Source organism: Mustela putorius, unplaced genomic scaffold (assembly GCF_011764305.1).
Source record: "Mustela putorius furo isolate JIRA1106 unplaced genomic scaffold, ASM1176430v1.1 tig00003834_pilon_pilon_pilon, whole genome shotgun sequence".
NCBI classification, from domain to species: Eukaryota; Metazoa; Chordata; class Mammalia; order Carnivora; family Mustelidae; genus Mustela; species Mustela putorius.
The window spans coordinates 27,294,773-27,308,401 of record NW_025421987.1 but is presented as its reverse complement, the minus strand read 5'-3'; the positions used below and the strand labels follow the sequence as shown (position 1 = coordinate 27,308,401).

The 13,629-nt window shown below is 33.8% G+C and overlaps 1 protein-coding gene across 42 annotated transcripts in view; it reads left to right on the top strand.

The window, feature by feature from the left end:
• Nucleotides 1–13,629, top strand: part of LOC101691019 (ABI family member 3 binding protein) — a 248,767-nt gene that overhangs the window by 161,666 nt on the left and 73,472 nt on the right. For 26 of the 42 annotated variants that reach the window (XM_013045552.2, XM_013045541.2, XM_013045542.2 and 23 more), the window contains 7 exons: nt 1,050–1,109; nt 1,760–1,843; nt 4,731–4,805; nt 5,646–5,702; nt 6,357–6,428; nt 6,897–6,944; nt 10,153–10,227. In XM_013045552.2, coding sequence (XP_012901006.1) covers nt 1,050–1,109; nt 1,760–1,843; nt 4,731–4,805; nt 5,646–5,702; nt 6,357–6,428; nt 6,897–6,944; nt 10,153–10,227 — 471 coding nt within the window. The remainder of the gene's footprint in view (nt 1–1,049; nt 1,110–1,759; nt 1,844–4,730; nt 4,806–5,645; nt 5,703–6,356; nt 6,429–6,896; nt 6,945–10,152; nt 10,228–13,629) is intronic. The other 16 variants (XM_013045576.2, XM_045088264.1, XM_013045569.2 and 13 more) reach the window with 6 other exon arrangements.

Genomic DNA, 13,629 nt, shown 5'->3' with positions numbered 1-13,629 from the left:
CACCCTCTGTTGTCTTCCATTGCAGTCTTCATCTTGAAATTATGCTAAACTCTACATCAAGTTGTGTTTAAGTTAAACTTAAGAAAATTCTATTTTCTTAATAGAATATGTGAATATTCTATTTTCAAGGCACCAAACTTCCATGTAACTTGTTCATTGTTGTTTCATGCGATCATATGTATGTGCTAAAACAGGACTGACTACTTTGAGCTTTGTTTCAAACATGAATTTCCACCTATCCCTTATATGCCCTGCTTGTCCTTCATTGATTGCAGAAATACCATATTCTTTAATCACATTACTTTTTATTGTATTAGGATTTGTGTGATTATACAGATGGATCTGTTTTTTCCAAAAATGATGTTTTTAGTTAATTATCAAAATTATAATTGTGCCTAAGTCTTGAAAGTTTAGATGATAGGCTTTCATTATAGAGTAAGATGCTTCTTTCTTCTTTGCTAAGAGGGTTTAACAGTTAAGGGAAGCAAGGCCAAAAATGAACTATTGGGATTTCATCAAGATCAAAAGCTTTTGTACAGCAAAGGAAACAGTTTTTTAACTTTTCTTGAGTCAAAGACTACTTAGAAACATTGATGATCACACTGTTTTATGTACTGATCCTCATGCTCTCAAATAAATAAATTCATTATTATATCCATGATTATTTAAATAATAAGCATTTGTCTCCACAAGTAGACTGATATACTTTTTCCAGTAAAGTTAGAAAAGTATAAATATATATAAATGTGTAAAAGTTAGAAAAGTATAAATATATATAAATGTGTAAAAAAGTTTGTTTAGCAAAATTTTACATATTAAAAATAATCAGATAATCAACACTTCTAGGAAAACTTCTTAATGATCACAGTGTTATTTAGCGAAGTACAATGCTGTACCTATCTTGTGAGATTAATGGGTGCTTTGCCAGAGTGTGGTCAGATCTTCAGAGTGCTCCTTTTCTGTCAGACCTGAAGCTTAAAATTTGACTTTTGCAGTTAGTCTTCAAATGAATTTTTAAAATATCTTTGGTTTATTATTTTTTTTACTAGTTCCTCCTACAGCCCTTGAACCCATCACTCTTAGGACAAAGGCTCCAGAAACTACATTAGGTAATGATATTCTGCATTCTTCAACAGTTCTTTCCTGCTCATCATCAACCCACTCTATCATAATCATAATCACTTTGTCACCAGCTTTATAAAACTGTCTTTTCATCTGCTGTCCTTCAACTTTATTTTTTTTTTCTTCTTAAGGGCTTTTAAAACTCTTAAAATAAGTCTTCTATTGTTTTTGACAGTTATGCATGGACCTGGGAATATCTGTCAACCATGTAATCTTGAACTTGTATCATGTACTCTTGTCTAAACTGGGTTCAAATTTAAACCTGAGTTTCAAAGTCGGTCATGTCTGTATCTTCTCCTGACCAAACAAATCATGACAGCTCACATGGTATTAGAGATTCTTTGGGAAAGTTCTATTTCTTGGTATGAACCTACAACCCTACTACCTACAGTGTGGCTAGAGTCCTTATCTATTTTTAAATCTAGACATTTATGAGATTGCTCACTCCTTGACTTGACTCTGTGTGTGAGATTTGTCTCTCAAGTGCTTAAAACAATAGTTAACAAAATAAGAGAAAATATTTCAACCTTGAAATATATATGCCTTGAACTTCAAGGCAATATAATGTATTTTAGAAAATTTTGCTCTTACTTCCAAAACTGTCTTCACTGGAGTAATCTGAAGTTTCATTCTTCAGCTCCTAAACCAGCACAACGAACCCGTCGTCCACGTCCCAGGCCTAAAACCACATCAAGCCCTGAGGCAACTCAGACCAAACAGGGTAAATATGTTATGTCATGGTTTGAGGGGTGAACCCTAGCAGTCCGTCTCAGTGGGGTCTCAAGGAAATGTCTCTGATGGGAAGTAATAGTCTTCATGTTCCCTAAAAGTCAAAGAATGAGTTATGGTTAGCAACTAATTCTTGACTGAAATTTTTCATCTCTTTAAAGATGTGTTAATAGCAAAATTGGCATAATCAATCATAGTTATTTATTGCTATATCTGCTCTTAAAAACATGATCTATTTATTGTGGTCATGATTATATAAGCATAAGTATCTTTTTCAGCTTTCAAAAACTGCAACAAGTTACTTTCCTGCATATTTTCATATCTATTGCCTAAACAGCATTTCCAAAGCAAGTTTTCATATTGGTTAGAATCAGAAAATCAAACTCCTAGAAAAACCTCATGCAGAATTTAAAGTTTGTGACTGTCTTCTAGGACGAATAGTCCCCAACTAGTATGACCAAATCCTCAAAAAGAAACTGCTTCTGTCAATTCAAAAGTTAATGTTTGTCATTTGAAACTAATGTTTTGAAAAAAAAATTAAGATTTTCTATGTGTGTTTAAACTTTCTCATGTTCATGTTGTCACATTTGGTTAGTTCCTGCTACAAGTTTTGAGCCTGTTATTCATAGTTATGAGACTCCAGAAACAATGTTAGGTAATGATTTTTGTGACTGCATTATAAGCTTTTTTACTCATTAAAAACCTACTCCATCATTATCATGGCTAGGGTTGCTCCTGCTTCCTTAGACTGCTGTTGTTCTGTTTCATACTTACCTTCTTGGTAGTCAAGATTCTTAATTCAAGTGTTACCTGTTATTTTTAATTTTTTATTTTTTAATTAACAAATAATATATTATTAGCCCAGGGGTACAAGTCTGTGAATTGCCAGGTTTACATACTTCATAGCACTCACCATAGAACATACCCCATGTGAGGAAATCTATCTGCCATGAAACCCCCTTTAAAATTTCATTACCTGGTCCGGGGATACAAAATGATGATAATTAAAGATCATGAATATTTTCCGAGCAACTTACTTTCTATGAGATTTTTGAGACACTTTCACTATTCCCTTCCTATTTTAAAAGATGATTTCTCCTCTTAAATTATCCCCCCCGCAAAAAGAAATGCTTCCTAGAAGTGCTAATCCTAGTAAATATAAGTTACAGGCTTTCCTCACCATGGGTGAATTTTGTTATTCTATATCTTCCACCACAGTTTAGTATTGGTTCTTAATCTTTACTAAGTAGGAATCTCTGAGTATCTAATTATATCAGTAGCTATTCCTATTCCTTAATTAATAATTTTTATATTATTTTGGGTCTCAAAATACCCTCAGTAGTGATACGAAGCAAATTAGATTAGTAAAGTAAAAATTTTCAAACTTAGGTAATAAACTCAAGATAATATGTTTTAGAAAACATAGGCCTATGTACCATACTTTTGAAGGTTTCTAGACCTAGAAACACAGTAGCAACCCAAGATTTTCTTCCTTTAGTTTCAAAAACATGAGGGAAAAATTCATTCTCCTCCCAAACTTTAAACTTCCCAAAGTTTCACAGTTGAAACCAAGAAAGTCAACAATTTCTAGTTTGAGTGCTTCCAGCTTATTGCAGCTGGATCCCAGGATTGACAACTTTCAACTTGTTAACTTTCACTTCCCAGCTCTATGCCTTCTAAGAGAAAAGAGATACAAATATTGATTGTCATCATTACAATTGCACGTTAACCAGAAGTTTCATGCTTACGGAAGATCTGGGGTAGCCAAAATCATCATGTGCCCTGCATAAAGATTGTCTCCAACAAAAGATGCATCTCATTCTGTTCTCCTACCATTTCATTTATCTTTTTAAAAATTAGCAATACTCCTTTGGCTTAGTAAACAAAAATTTCCTTGCCTTCTGTGTTCCTGGCACCATATTAACAGTTGAGTGGAGTGAGGTGAGGTGAGGAACAGAGGTAGAGATCAAAAGTAAGAACATGTTTTACTTCTTGAAAAGAAAACAGTATAATTGTGAGGAAACCTTGTTTCCAAAGGGTTTCTGTTGTTTTTTTAGATATAAGGCAATTTGCTTACACAAAAGCAATTTGTTTAATTGAGTGGTAAAAATAGAGAGAGAAAATACTTAAGTCAGAGTTCTGTGTGGACTGATAAGAGTTGGGCTTTAAAATAACTTTTTTTTTTTTTTTTGCATTAGTAGATGGAAGGGTAGGAATAACAAAATAAAAACTCAATACCTATTGACGTTACCCAAGGCGGGGTTCAAATTAAAACACAGAACAAAGCACTCCTAGATGGTACTAAACATTTTGGTAATCTCAGTATCATAAAATCAGTGATAGGAAGCTCTTAGAAAGCCCTTGTGGGAATTCAGATTCAGATATAATAGTAAGAACCCATTTTATTTTCAAATTTTTATGTAACGATGTCAGATTGTAAATCTTTTATACTTTGTAGGCCATTCAGTGTCTGTCACAACTACTTGATTCTAATGTAGTATTTCAAGTGAAGGCAACCAAAACCAATATGTAAGTGATATATAAATATACCTTGAATCATATTAGTTTGTGGGTGTGGTTGTGTTCCAATAAAGCGTTACTTGGATTTTATATCATTTTCACATGTCATAAGATATTACTCTTAATTTTTTTTGCATCATTGTAAAACACAAAATTCATTCTTAGCTCACAGGTCAGGCAAAGGGCTGGATTAGGAGGACCATAGTTTTTCAATTTCTGCTTTAAATAATGTATACTCCACATGGCTCTCCATAACCCTATGATTTTGAAGATCTATGCATTTCAGTTCATTGCTACCTTTATCTAAAATCTGTGAAATATCCATACTTACTTTGACAACTTAGATGCTCTTCTTTCAGCTCCCACTGAACTGCAAACTCTTATTTTGAAACCAGTGACATCACCAAGCCTAGAAATGACACAGAGCCAACCTGGTAATTAGACTGTTTTATCTGTCTGGGTACATTGTAAGCTTCAAGGGACGTATTCCAAGTGTTGATTTCCAAATATAAAAAAGCAAATAATACATTTAACACCTCCATATATTGTACATGCTCTTTTCATGACTACCTATTGGTATTAACTTAGTAATTTATTTATAATAATTGCTATTCAACTGCTGAATATACTTATCTTCATTTTATTGTATTTACTCTGTATCACATAAAGAATAATCAAGTATGTGATTAAGTAGTCAGTAAACTACTCAGAAGAACTGATTTTATTCTTCTTATTTTTCACTAAGATTACAAACTTCCTCTTTAGGAATAAATTAAATTTTTGTTCTGCTTTGTGAAAAGAATGCTAGTTCAGTTGCAGCCATCAAGGAAAGTGTAAGTGCTCACTTCAGTAAAGATAACAAAACCAACCTATAAAACATTGCCTTTCAAAATTAAAAACAAACATTTTAAGCTAGCAATGAGGTTGCTACCCCTGACATATATTTTGAAACATAAGATCTTACTTTTATCTAGTATAGGATTATAATTTCTTTTCATCTCCTTTGTGCATCCTGTAACTAGTTAAATGGCATTTGGGGGCTCATGAACAGTACAAGGTATGATTGTTAACAATCAACACTTAGAAAATTGTGACTTTAATTCAGTTATTGGAGCTTCCCTTAGTATTATTAATAATATTGTTATTATCATAACAGCCAACAGTGAGCATCTATAAGTGCAAGACACTTTTCTAAATATTTAGTTTGCATGCATTCATTCAATGCTGGCAATAACCCTCCTTGATCAGTTGTATCATTTTGTGTTCTTTGCTAGTTTCTGAAGTCCTGGAATTGATTACATTAAGCACTGAGCCATCAAAGGAAGCTCTAGGTAAAAATGTTTCCCAATGAGAAGCCAAATATATGTGCTTTTCCATCTCATTGCAGAAGTCATCTTTGGATGTCCTCATTTCATAGCTCCTTACATCTTGTCTGGGCTCATCCAGTGAATCTTAAAAGCCGCATGTTACATACAGCACATTGTGCAAGTGCCTGCTGTATTTCTATGCAAGTTTCACAATTTCCTTAACTCCCTTTCACTCTGAATGTAAGATTTAATTTTTTAATATTCTAATCATTCTTTAAATATGAATATGCACATCTTAGTTTTCATGTTTATATTCTATTTAGGATTCATCTCTATGCTTTTCAAGGACTCACTCTTTGTCTTTTTCTTACTAGAATCCTTAATCAAAATATGTAAGGAAGCGACATTACCTGCTTTGCTCCAGGTAGAAATTGCTGAAGACACTGCCTGTTTTGGTGTGTGTGTATGTGCCCACACTGAACACTGCCTTGATTTTCTGCCTTCATCTCTGCCCTCTTAAATTGCAGTCATCTTCTTAATCTACCTGAGTGTTATGTATTCTCATGAACATATTAACTTAAGATAACTAACCTCTGTTTTCAAATTAAATACAGTGTTCTATGACAGTGTGTAATGTCCTGCCCATCACTAACCAGCCATTCCCTGTTTATTCTGTAGCACCAACTGTAACAGATTATCTGTATCCCTCTGCCAAAGCACCACTCAGTCCAGAGGAACCAAAGACTGGAGGTGGTAAAAATTTTCATGCTTTGATTCATTTATTCAACAAAGTTTTAATTAGCATCTGTTATGCCCATGGAACATGGAAGTTCAAGCTGTGGTACTTGTTCTACAGTTGAATTCATTTGAAGAGCAGTAGCTTCCAAAGTCCTTGGAGTCTTCAAACTACAATGATAAGTGATCTCTGAATACAGAAATTCTGGCTTCTCTGTGGTATCAAAATATTGAGGCATAATAGCTTTTGACAGCCAGTTAATGACAATTAAAACATTAATATTAGTTGGAAAATTAGTATGACAGAATAGGATTTCCCCTTTGGTTCTCTCTCTTTTCTTCTCTAAATCCATTGTCCTAGCTGTAAAAATATAATGCAGATTCCTAAGAGAATGAGGTGTGCTGATATCCAAGAAGGAAAGAGTCGACTATAGTTTAGCATCTTGAAGTTTTCTAAAATTGTTCTCCTTTGTTTTGATACAGTTGTGGAATCTATTACAAATGTGTCTGAACCACCTGAGACCACACTAGGTAATGACACACCTCAGCAGCTTTTGTCCTCATCACCACCATCACCTGACAACCTCAGTTTCTCTTTCTTTGTGAATTCATGTTGCAACATCATTCTTTTTCATGGCAGTTAATTTTCTTTCTAGGTGCTTCTATTCATAACCATTGTCCAAAAAGTCTCTTCTGTTTTGTTTCTAGATGTTGGTCTCTTTCTGTACTTAAGTCAGTGAAACTGTTGAGCCTAAAGCATCTTTTTCCTAACATTAAACATTCTGCCAGCTTGTATTGTGTTGAATATTTCTGTTTTCTTTTTGTATGGTGATCCATTTGATACTTTCTGCCCTAGCAACATATTTTCCATTAACACTCATTCCATGACATTAATTTACATCTTTGACTTTTTTTTTTTTGCTCTAATTTTAAGTGAAATCCAATGCTTCTTCACTGACTCATGCTTTAACATTTTTTAATACTTTGGTTTTCCCTTTTTTTGTGTGTGATGAAATTAATTTTTTATTATTTCACCAACACAGGAGAAGTTTTAAACATAAATCAACTAATCAACTTCCCAAGACATTTCCTTTTTCTTTTTTTTTTTTTTTGCAAAATTTTTCTTCCAGCATTTAATATTAAAAAATGTAGCATTACTCTTTGCCAGAAACTCAACAATACAGTGTCTTTCCATAAGTCATAAAGATTTACAACAAGATATCTGTGTGCAACCTGGATAACTGACAAAAGATGGGTATTGCAAAGAAGTTTTCCCTTTAAGATTACTACTAAATACGTCTTTCTAGGATGGTTGAGGAGGTATTAGTTTGAAGTGAGGATTTAAAAAGTAAGGAATATTGCTTACTTTGAGAGAATTTTGGAATCTAGCATCTCAGCATTTTTTAAACTAAATGTATTATGAAGAATTAGGAATGCTATTTTGCTGCAGAGTTACAATTTTCTTTCTTTGTTTTTAATTGTTACCATCCTTTCTGTCATCTACCTGTACTCAAAATTTGTGAAGCACTATCATAGCCCCAGGTACTTTCCTTCAATTACCATAGAGACATCTCCTCTGCCTTCCCAAACCATAATCCTACCCAGCCCTGATGAGCCTTCCACCGAGCCAGGTAAATATTATTTTGTATTTCATGTAGAAGGTGAGTGTTTGCAGAATTTATAAGAATGGAAAGACAATATGGGCACTATAGACATCAGAAAGCCCAAGTTAATTACTGTGCTCACATTCTTTGATGGGCGATCCTATTTTTTTGATGCCCGACTTCTCCTACCCATAAGCTATAGCCATTCACATGGCAGTATTGTGAATATTCTTCAGGATATGTCCAAAAAACCATTCTCTGCTACTCTGCAAGTGTTTCAACAGGACATAGTAATGTTTCTGGGGAAGAACATTTATATTCCATTTTTAAACATAAATATATATCCTAATTTTAAATACTTCATCATCTTGACTAGAACTTTTACAAGTTCTGTGGTCATGTACAGAATATCTTAAGGTACCTACGTTGTGTTTGAGATTAACAGAAACCTCCAGAAACATATTTCACTGTGAAAAACACATAAAGGGGTACAACTGGCCAATCACTTTATTATTACTCAGGTCTTCTATTTCTTTCTAGTCCTCTTCCTGCAGCAGTTTGGCCTTTCTGCATGTAAATAAAAGAAACTAAGTCAAACCATCTAATTGGCAAGTCATAAAAGCAAGTTATTTGATGGTGGAATTTAAAAGATGAGACAACAAATCACCAACATGAATAACTAAATGTGCTGCTTCTTACAAGTAAAAATCCTCTCAATACCTATAGGCTTTCTTGGACTGATAGTTTATTGAAAATAAGCCCAAACTTGTGTTTTGATTATCATTAAACAATTTCACATGGGTCTATTTCCAAAGGAGATATTAATCTTAATTTTATACATTGTCCTTTAAAATATCTTATTAAATTTTGCCTATTAAACTTTACAGTTATAATTTTTATTGAAATTTCACACTAACTGCATTAACTACATCTGTACCAGTTACCTCTACCTTTTCCAAAGTTTCTTAAATAGCTGTATTAATGGATACAATTGAAATGTTTAATTGGGAGTACTCTTAGTGATACCTACCTCATACCCTGGGAGAAGCAAAGAGCCCATCAGGAACGTTAGCAAGGAAGTTGAGACTGAAGAAAATCAAAGATTGAAAGAAACTCTAGAATCAGAATTTCAAGACTGGAAGAGCTCTTATAAGAGTCCTGTTATTTTGATGGGGAATGTGAAACTATAGACTGAGTGATTAGCAAAGGGAGCTCTAAATCTTCAGGCTCCTAGACCAGTACAATCTCCTGCATATCTTGGTGTTCATTTCTCCACAGGCAATACCACTGAAGATCTCATGGAAACCATTGCATGCAGACTTTTTAGAAATTTCTAGTATCTAAAAACTCTTATTTTCAGCAAGCTTTCTTTAAGGTGCCTGAAACTTGGTGACCTTGAAAAAACATTTTGTTTCTCCTAAGCTATTTATATTAATCACTCTTGAGACAATCCCAATGAGGTGTTTCCACAAACTACAACCCCATGTTTGATTTTTCATTTCCTCCAGCAGAATATACTTCAAGTTTTCTTAATAAAGATACAATTGGTTGTTACAGTGAATGTCCTAGAACTACTTTAGGAATTGTCTAAGAAAGGAATAACTTTCTCAGGAATGTATCCTTTCATTTCTTTTCAGTTTTTCTTCCCCAGTCTGACCAATGAGAACTGTGTTTTGTTTAATGAAATTTTTTCATTAGCACTGCTATTAAAATGCATTTGTTTTCTAGGTGTATTTGGAATATAACTCACTACCTTTGTTTTTAGAAGAAATTATCTTTATCTGCACTTAAATATACTGGGCTATTCTGGTAAAATGGTGTAAACTTATAATAAAGATGAATTCTTGTTACCATAAAATTTATTTTTAACCTATTGAAAGGTATTTGAAGTAGATATTTCTGAAATTCCAACAGTTTCATTTGTCAGCTGAGTATCTTGGACATCATATAATGTACTTTACTGTTTTGCTTTCCCTTATAATAATATATTTATATTCCTGTATTTTGTGGTTCTTTGGGAGCTTTAATTGCATTAATTGCTGTGTGTCTAGGTCTTCATCTTTGAGATCCTAGAGGCTTAGATGCTGTAATTCTTGAAGCGCTCAAGACTTCTAAACCTATATATTTTTTTTTAGCTCCCAAGCAAGCACCGCATGCTCCTCCCAAACCAAAAACATCTCCACATCCAAGAATCCCACAAACCCACCCAGGTAAATAGATATTTTATATTCTGACCTGAACAATTTGATATTAGTGGAATTATTCTGCTGAATTATGGTTTACAAGAGTTCTTAACTCTTGTAAAATGAATCTTCCTTTGAAACCTAAAAAATAATTTTCTTTATTTTTGAACTTCATTAAGTATGTTATTGGAATAGCTTATTCCAGAAAGCTTCCCTATGGTTACATTATTTGAAGAGGGAGCTGGAGAAGAATGGAATTTCTTAAAAGAGTAGACTGCCTATTCCCGTTGCCTCTCTGAGCTTGAGAACACCTGTCCCCTCCATGGTCCTTGAATGTGCCTCCTCCTGCCAATCACTTTTTTTTTTTTAACTTTCAGTAGATTTTATTTAGCAGTATTTATTTATTTATTTTTAACTTTCAGTAGATTTTATTTATTTATATATAGATATATAAAACAAATCATGAAAATTTGTTTTATATGTCTATATATTCTCTCCTATAATACAATGTTTATATAATATTTCTTTGGTGCTTTTGCTGTAAAAATTTTGGTAAGGCTCCAAACAAGAGTCATTATAAACTATTTTGCATTTTTTCTAAGAGGCTCTTATTTGAATGATCAATCTAACCCAACTTCTTAACCAAGATCCTATCCAGTTTCTCCAACTGCCTTGGAGGATCTCTATTGGGGACTTAGGTGATCTTGACATACCTCAAAACAAGTTTATCATCTTTTCCTCCTTTCAATTTTTCATTTACATCTCTGGCAGGTTCTTGTTATTTTATATCTAATTTTTACTCCTCTTCCTTATCCAGCCTCTGCAGTCCATTTATTAATAAGTATGATGCATTCAGTTCTTCCAAACATCTCTAGCATTGGTACATATGCCAAGCATGTGCTTGGTCATGCCTTGTTTGTTGTCATTGATCTCCTCTTTTCTCTAATTTCAAATAATATCACCCCTCAATGTTTAAGCAATTAATTCATCTCATCAGGTAGCCACTCAACAAATATTTATTGCATGCTGAACGTGCCAGACACTGGGGATGTGAGACAAAATTGTATCTTTCTAAGGTCAAGGAATTTACAGGCTAGCCCTATTGCATAAACTTAAAAATATCATTTATACATGGTCTACTTCCAAAAAGTATTAGGGGTATACCTCCCCAGTTTGGAAGAAAAGGAATTTTCTCTACCACTCACAGTCTGGGGAAAGAAAAATGGTGGCAACATCAAAATTATGCTCAAGCAAGTTAACAGTTCTGAATTCCTAACACTAATCCTTTAATCATATCTCAGTATTCCTACTGAAAGAAAAAACTGTAGATTTGGGCATAATCTTTAATATCTGATTCTGAGAGAAATTTTGTCTGTCACTTTTTTCTTTAAAGGAAAATTCCTTAAAAGACTTTCTATGTTCTACATCTAGCTAATGATTTTAAATCTGTTTTAACATATTTTTAAATCTGTTTTATTTAATTATTAAAGTTTTGCTATGAAAATAATATAGGTACTCCCCGCCCCTTCATGTCCTCCCCATGACAAATAACATGTCCTCCATGCTATTTGTTATGCTCCACAAATAAGTGAAACCATATGTGAAATTTGGTGTGGCCGCCTGCCGCCTGGTACCTTGGTAAAAGGTACCAAGGCAAATATCCCCTGGAAAAATAACAACGTTAAAATAACAGTAAATACACTTGAAATATTAATCCATAAGAAAACAGTTTGAAAAACAGTGATTAGAGAGTAAGTAATGATTAATGAATAGAATAGGAATAAAAACAGGAAAACTAGTATATAAAATTAAAATCTGATTTTAAAAACACAACAGATAAAGTCTCCCAGCTTTTTATTTAAATGTAAGGCATAAATAGAAGTAGCAGAGAAAGGAGAAATCAAGAGAAGAAAGAAAGCATGAAAACTTGTTGAATGTTGGAAGATTAGAAATGAAAAGTAAGAAGTGGTGAGAATTAAGACATTGGAAATATAAATTACTGGTTAGTAGAATTTTTTTTTTTTTAGTAGAATTTTTAAAAGTAAAGGAGATATGAGGTAACAAGACGTTCATCATTTTCTTTTTCAGCTATATATTCTGTACTTATAAAAATACTTATAAATCAGGATCTTTAATTTCCTATTATTATAGTATATTCTAAAGTTCAAATTTGTTTAATTTTGATTTAGACTTTGGTTAACTTTGTTCAACAAGTTATGTAACCAGAATGGATAGATTCATGTGCTCAAGGCATTCTACTCTCTCACCCTGAAATTTGGTGTGGCCGCCTGCCTCTAACAAGAGAGCCTCTGATTCTGTCCCAGTTGAGGCACCTCTCAGCCCATCAGTATCTCCCACAGAAAGTAGCTGCAACCCACAAACTTTTTGCTTTGTCAGTGCTACTTAATGCAAAAGAAAGATTTGGAAAATGAATCATGAGAAAGAAAATAAATTCTAATTATTCTTCTTAAAAGTGGGTGAAATTAGAAATCCCCTTGCCTAGGGGAATGAGCTTACTCAATTTATCCTAGCAATACAGAAGGTCTTCATAGTCTTTTTTTTTTAATTTTTTAAATTTATTTTCAGCATAACAGTATTCATTGTTTTTGCACCACAGCCAGTGCTCCATGCAATCCATGCCCTCTATAATACCCACCAGCTGGTACCCTGACCTCCCACTGCCCGCTCCTTCAAAACCCTCAGATTGTTTTTCAGAGTCCATAGTCTCTCATGGTTCACCTTCCCTTCCAATTTCCCCCAACTCCCTTCTCTCTATCTCCCCATGTCCTCCATCCTATTTGTTATGCTCCACAAATAAGTGAAACCATATGATAATTGACTCTCTCTGCTTGACTTATTTCACTCAGCATAATCTCTTCCAGTCCCATCCATGTTGCTACAAAAGTTGGGCATTCGTCCCTTCTGATGGAGGCATAAGACTCCATAGTGTATATGGACCACATCTTCCTTATCCATTCGTCCATTGAAGGGCATCTTGGTTCTTTCCACAGTTTGGCGACCGTGGCCATTGCTGCTATAAACATTGGGGTACAGATGGCCCTTCTTTTCACTCCATCTGTATCTTTGGGGTAAATACCCAGTAGTGCAATTGCAGGGTCATAGGGAAGTTCTATTTTTAATTTCTTGAGGAATCTCCACACTGTTCCCCAAAGAGGCTGCACCAACTTGCATTCCCACCAACAATGTAAGAGGGTTCCTCTTTATAGTCTTTTAAGGATGTTTTGTATAAATATTCAAATCTTAGTACCTTCTCCCTTACCTTGGTTAGCTCTTATAATTTCAAAAGGCCATTTGGGTGGGAGAATGTCATGTGCATCAGATAATACCAAATGCAATTTATTACTATTTTACTTTAAAGGGCTCCATGACAGTAGTGAATACAAATTCAAGTGCAACACAGTGTGTCCA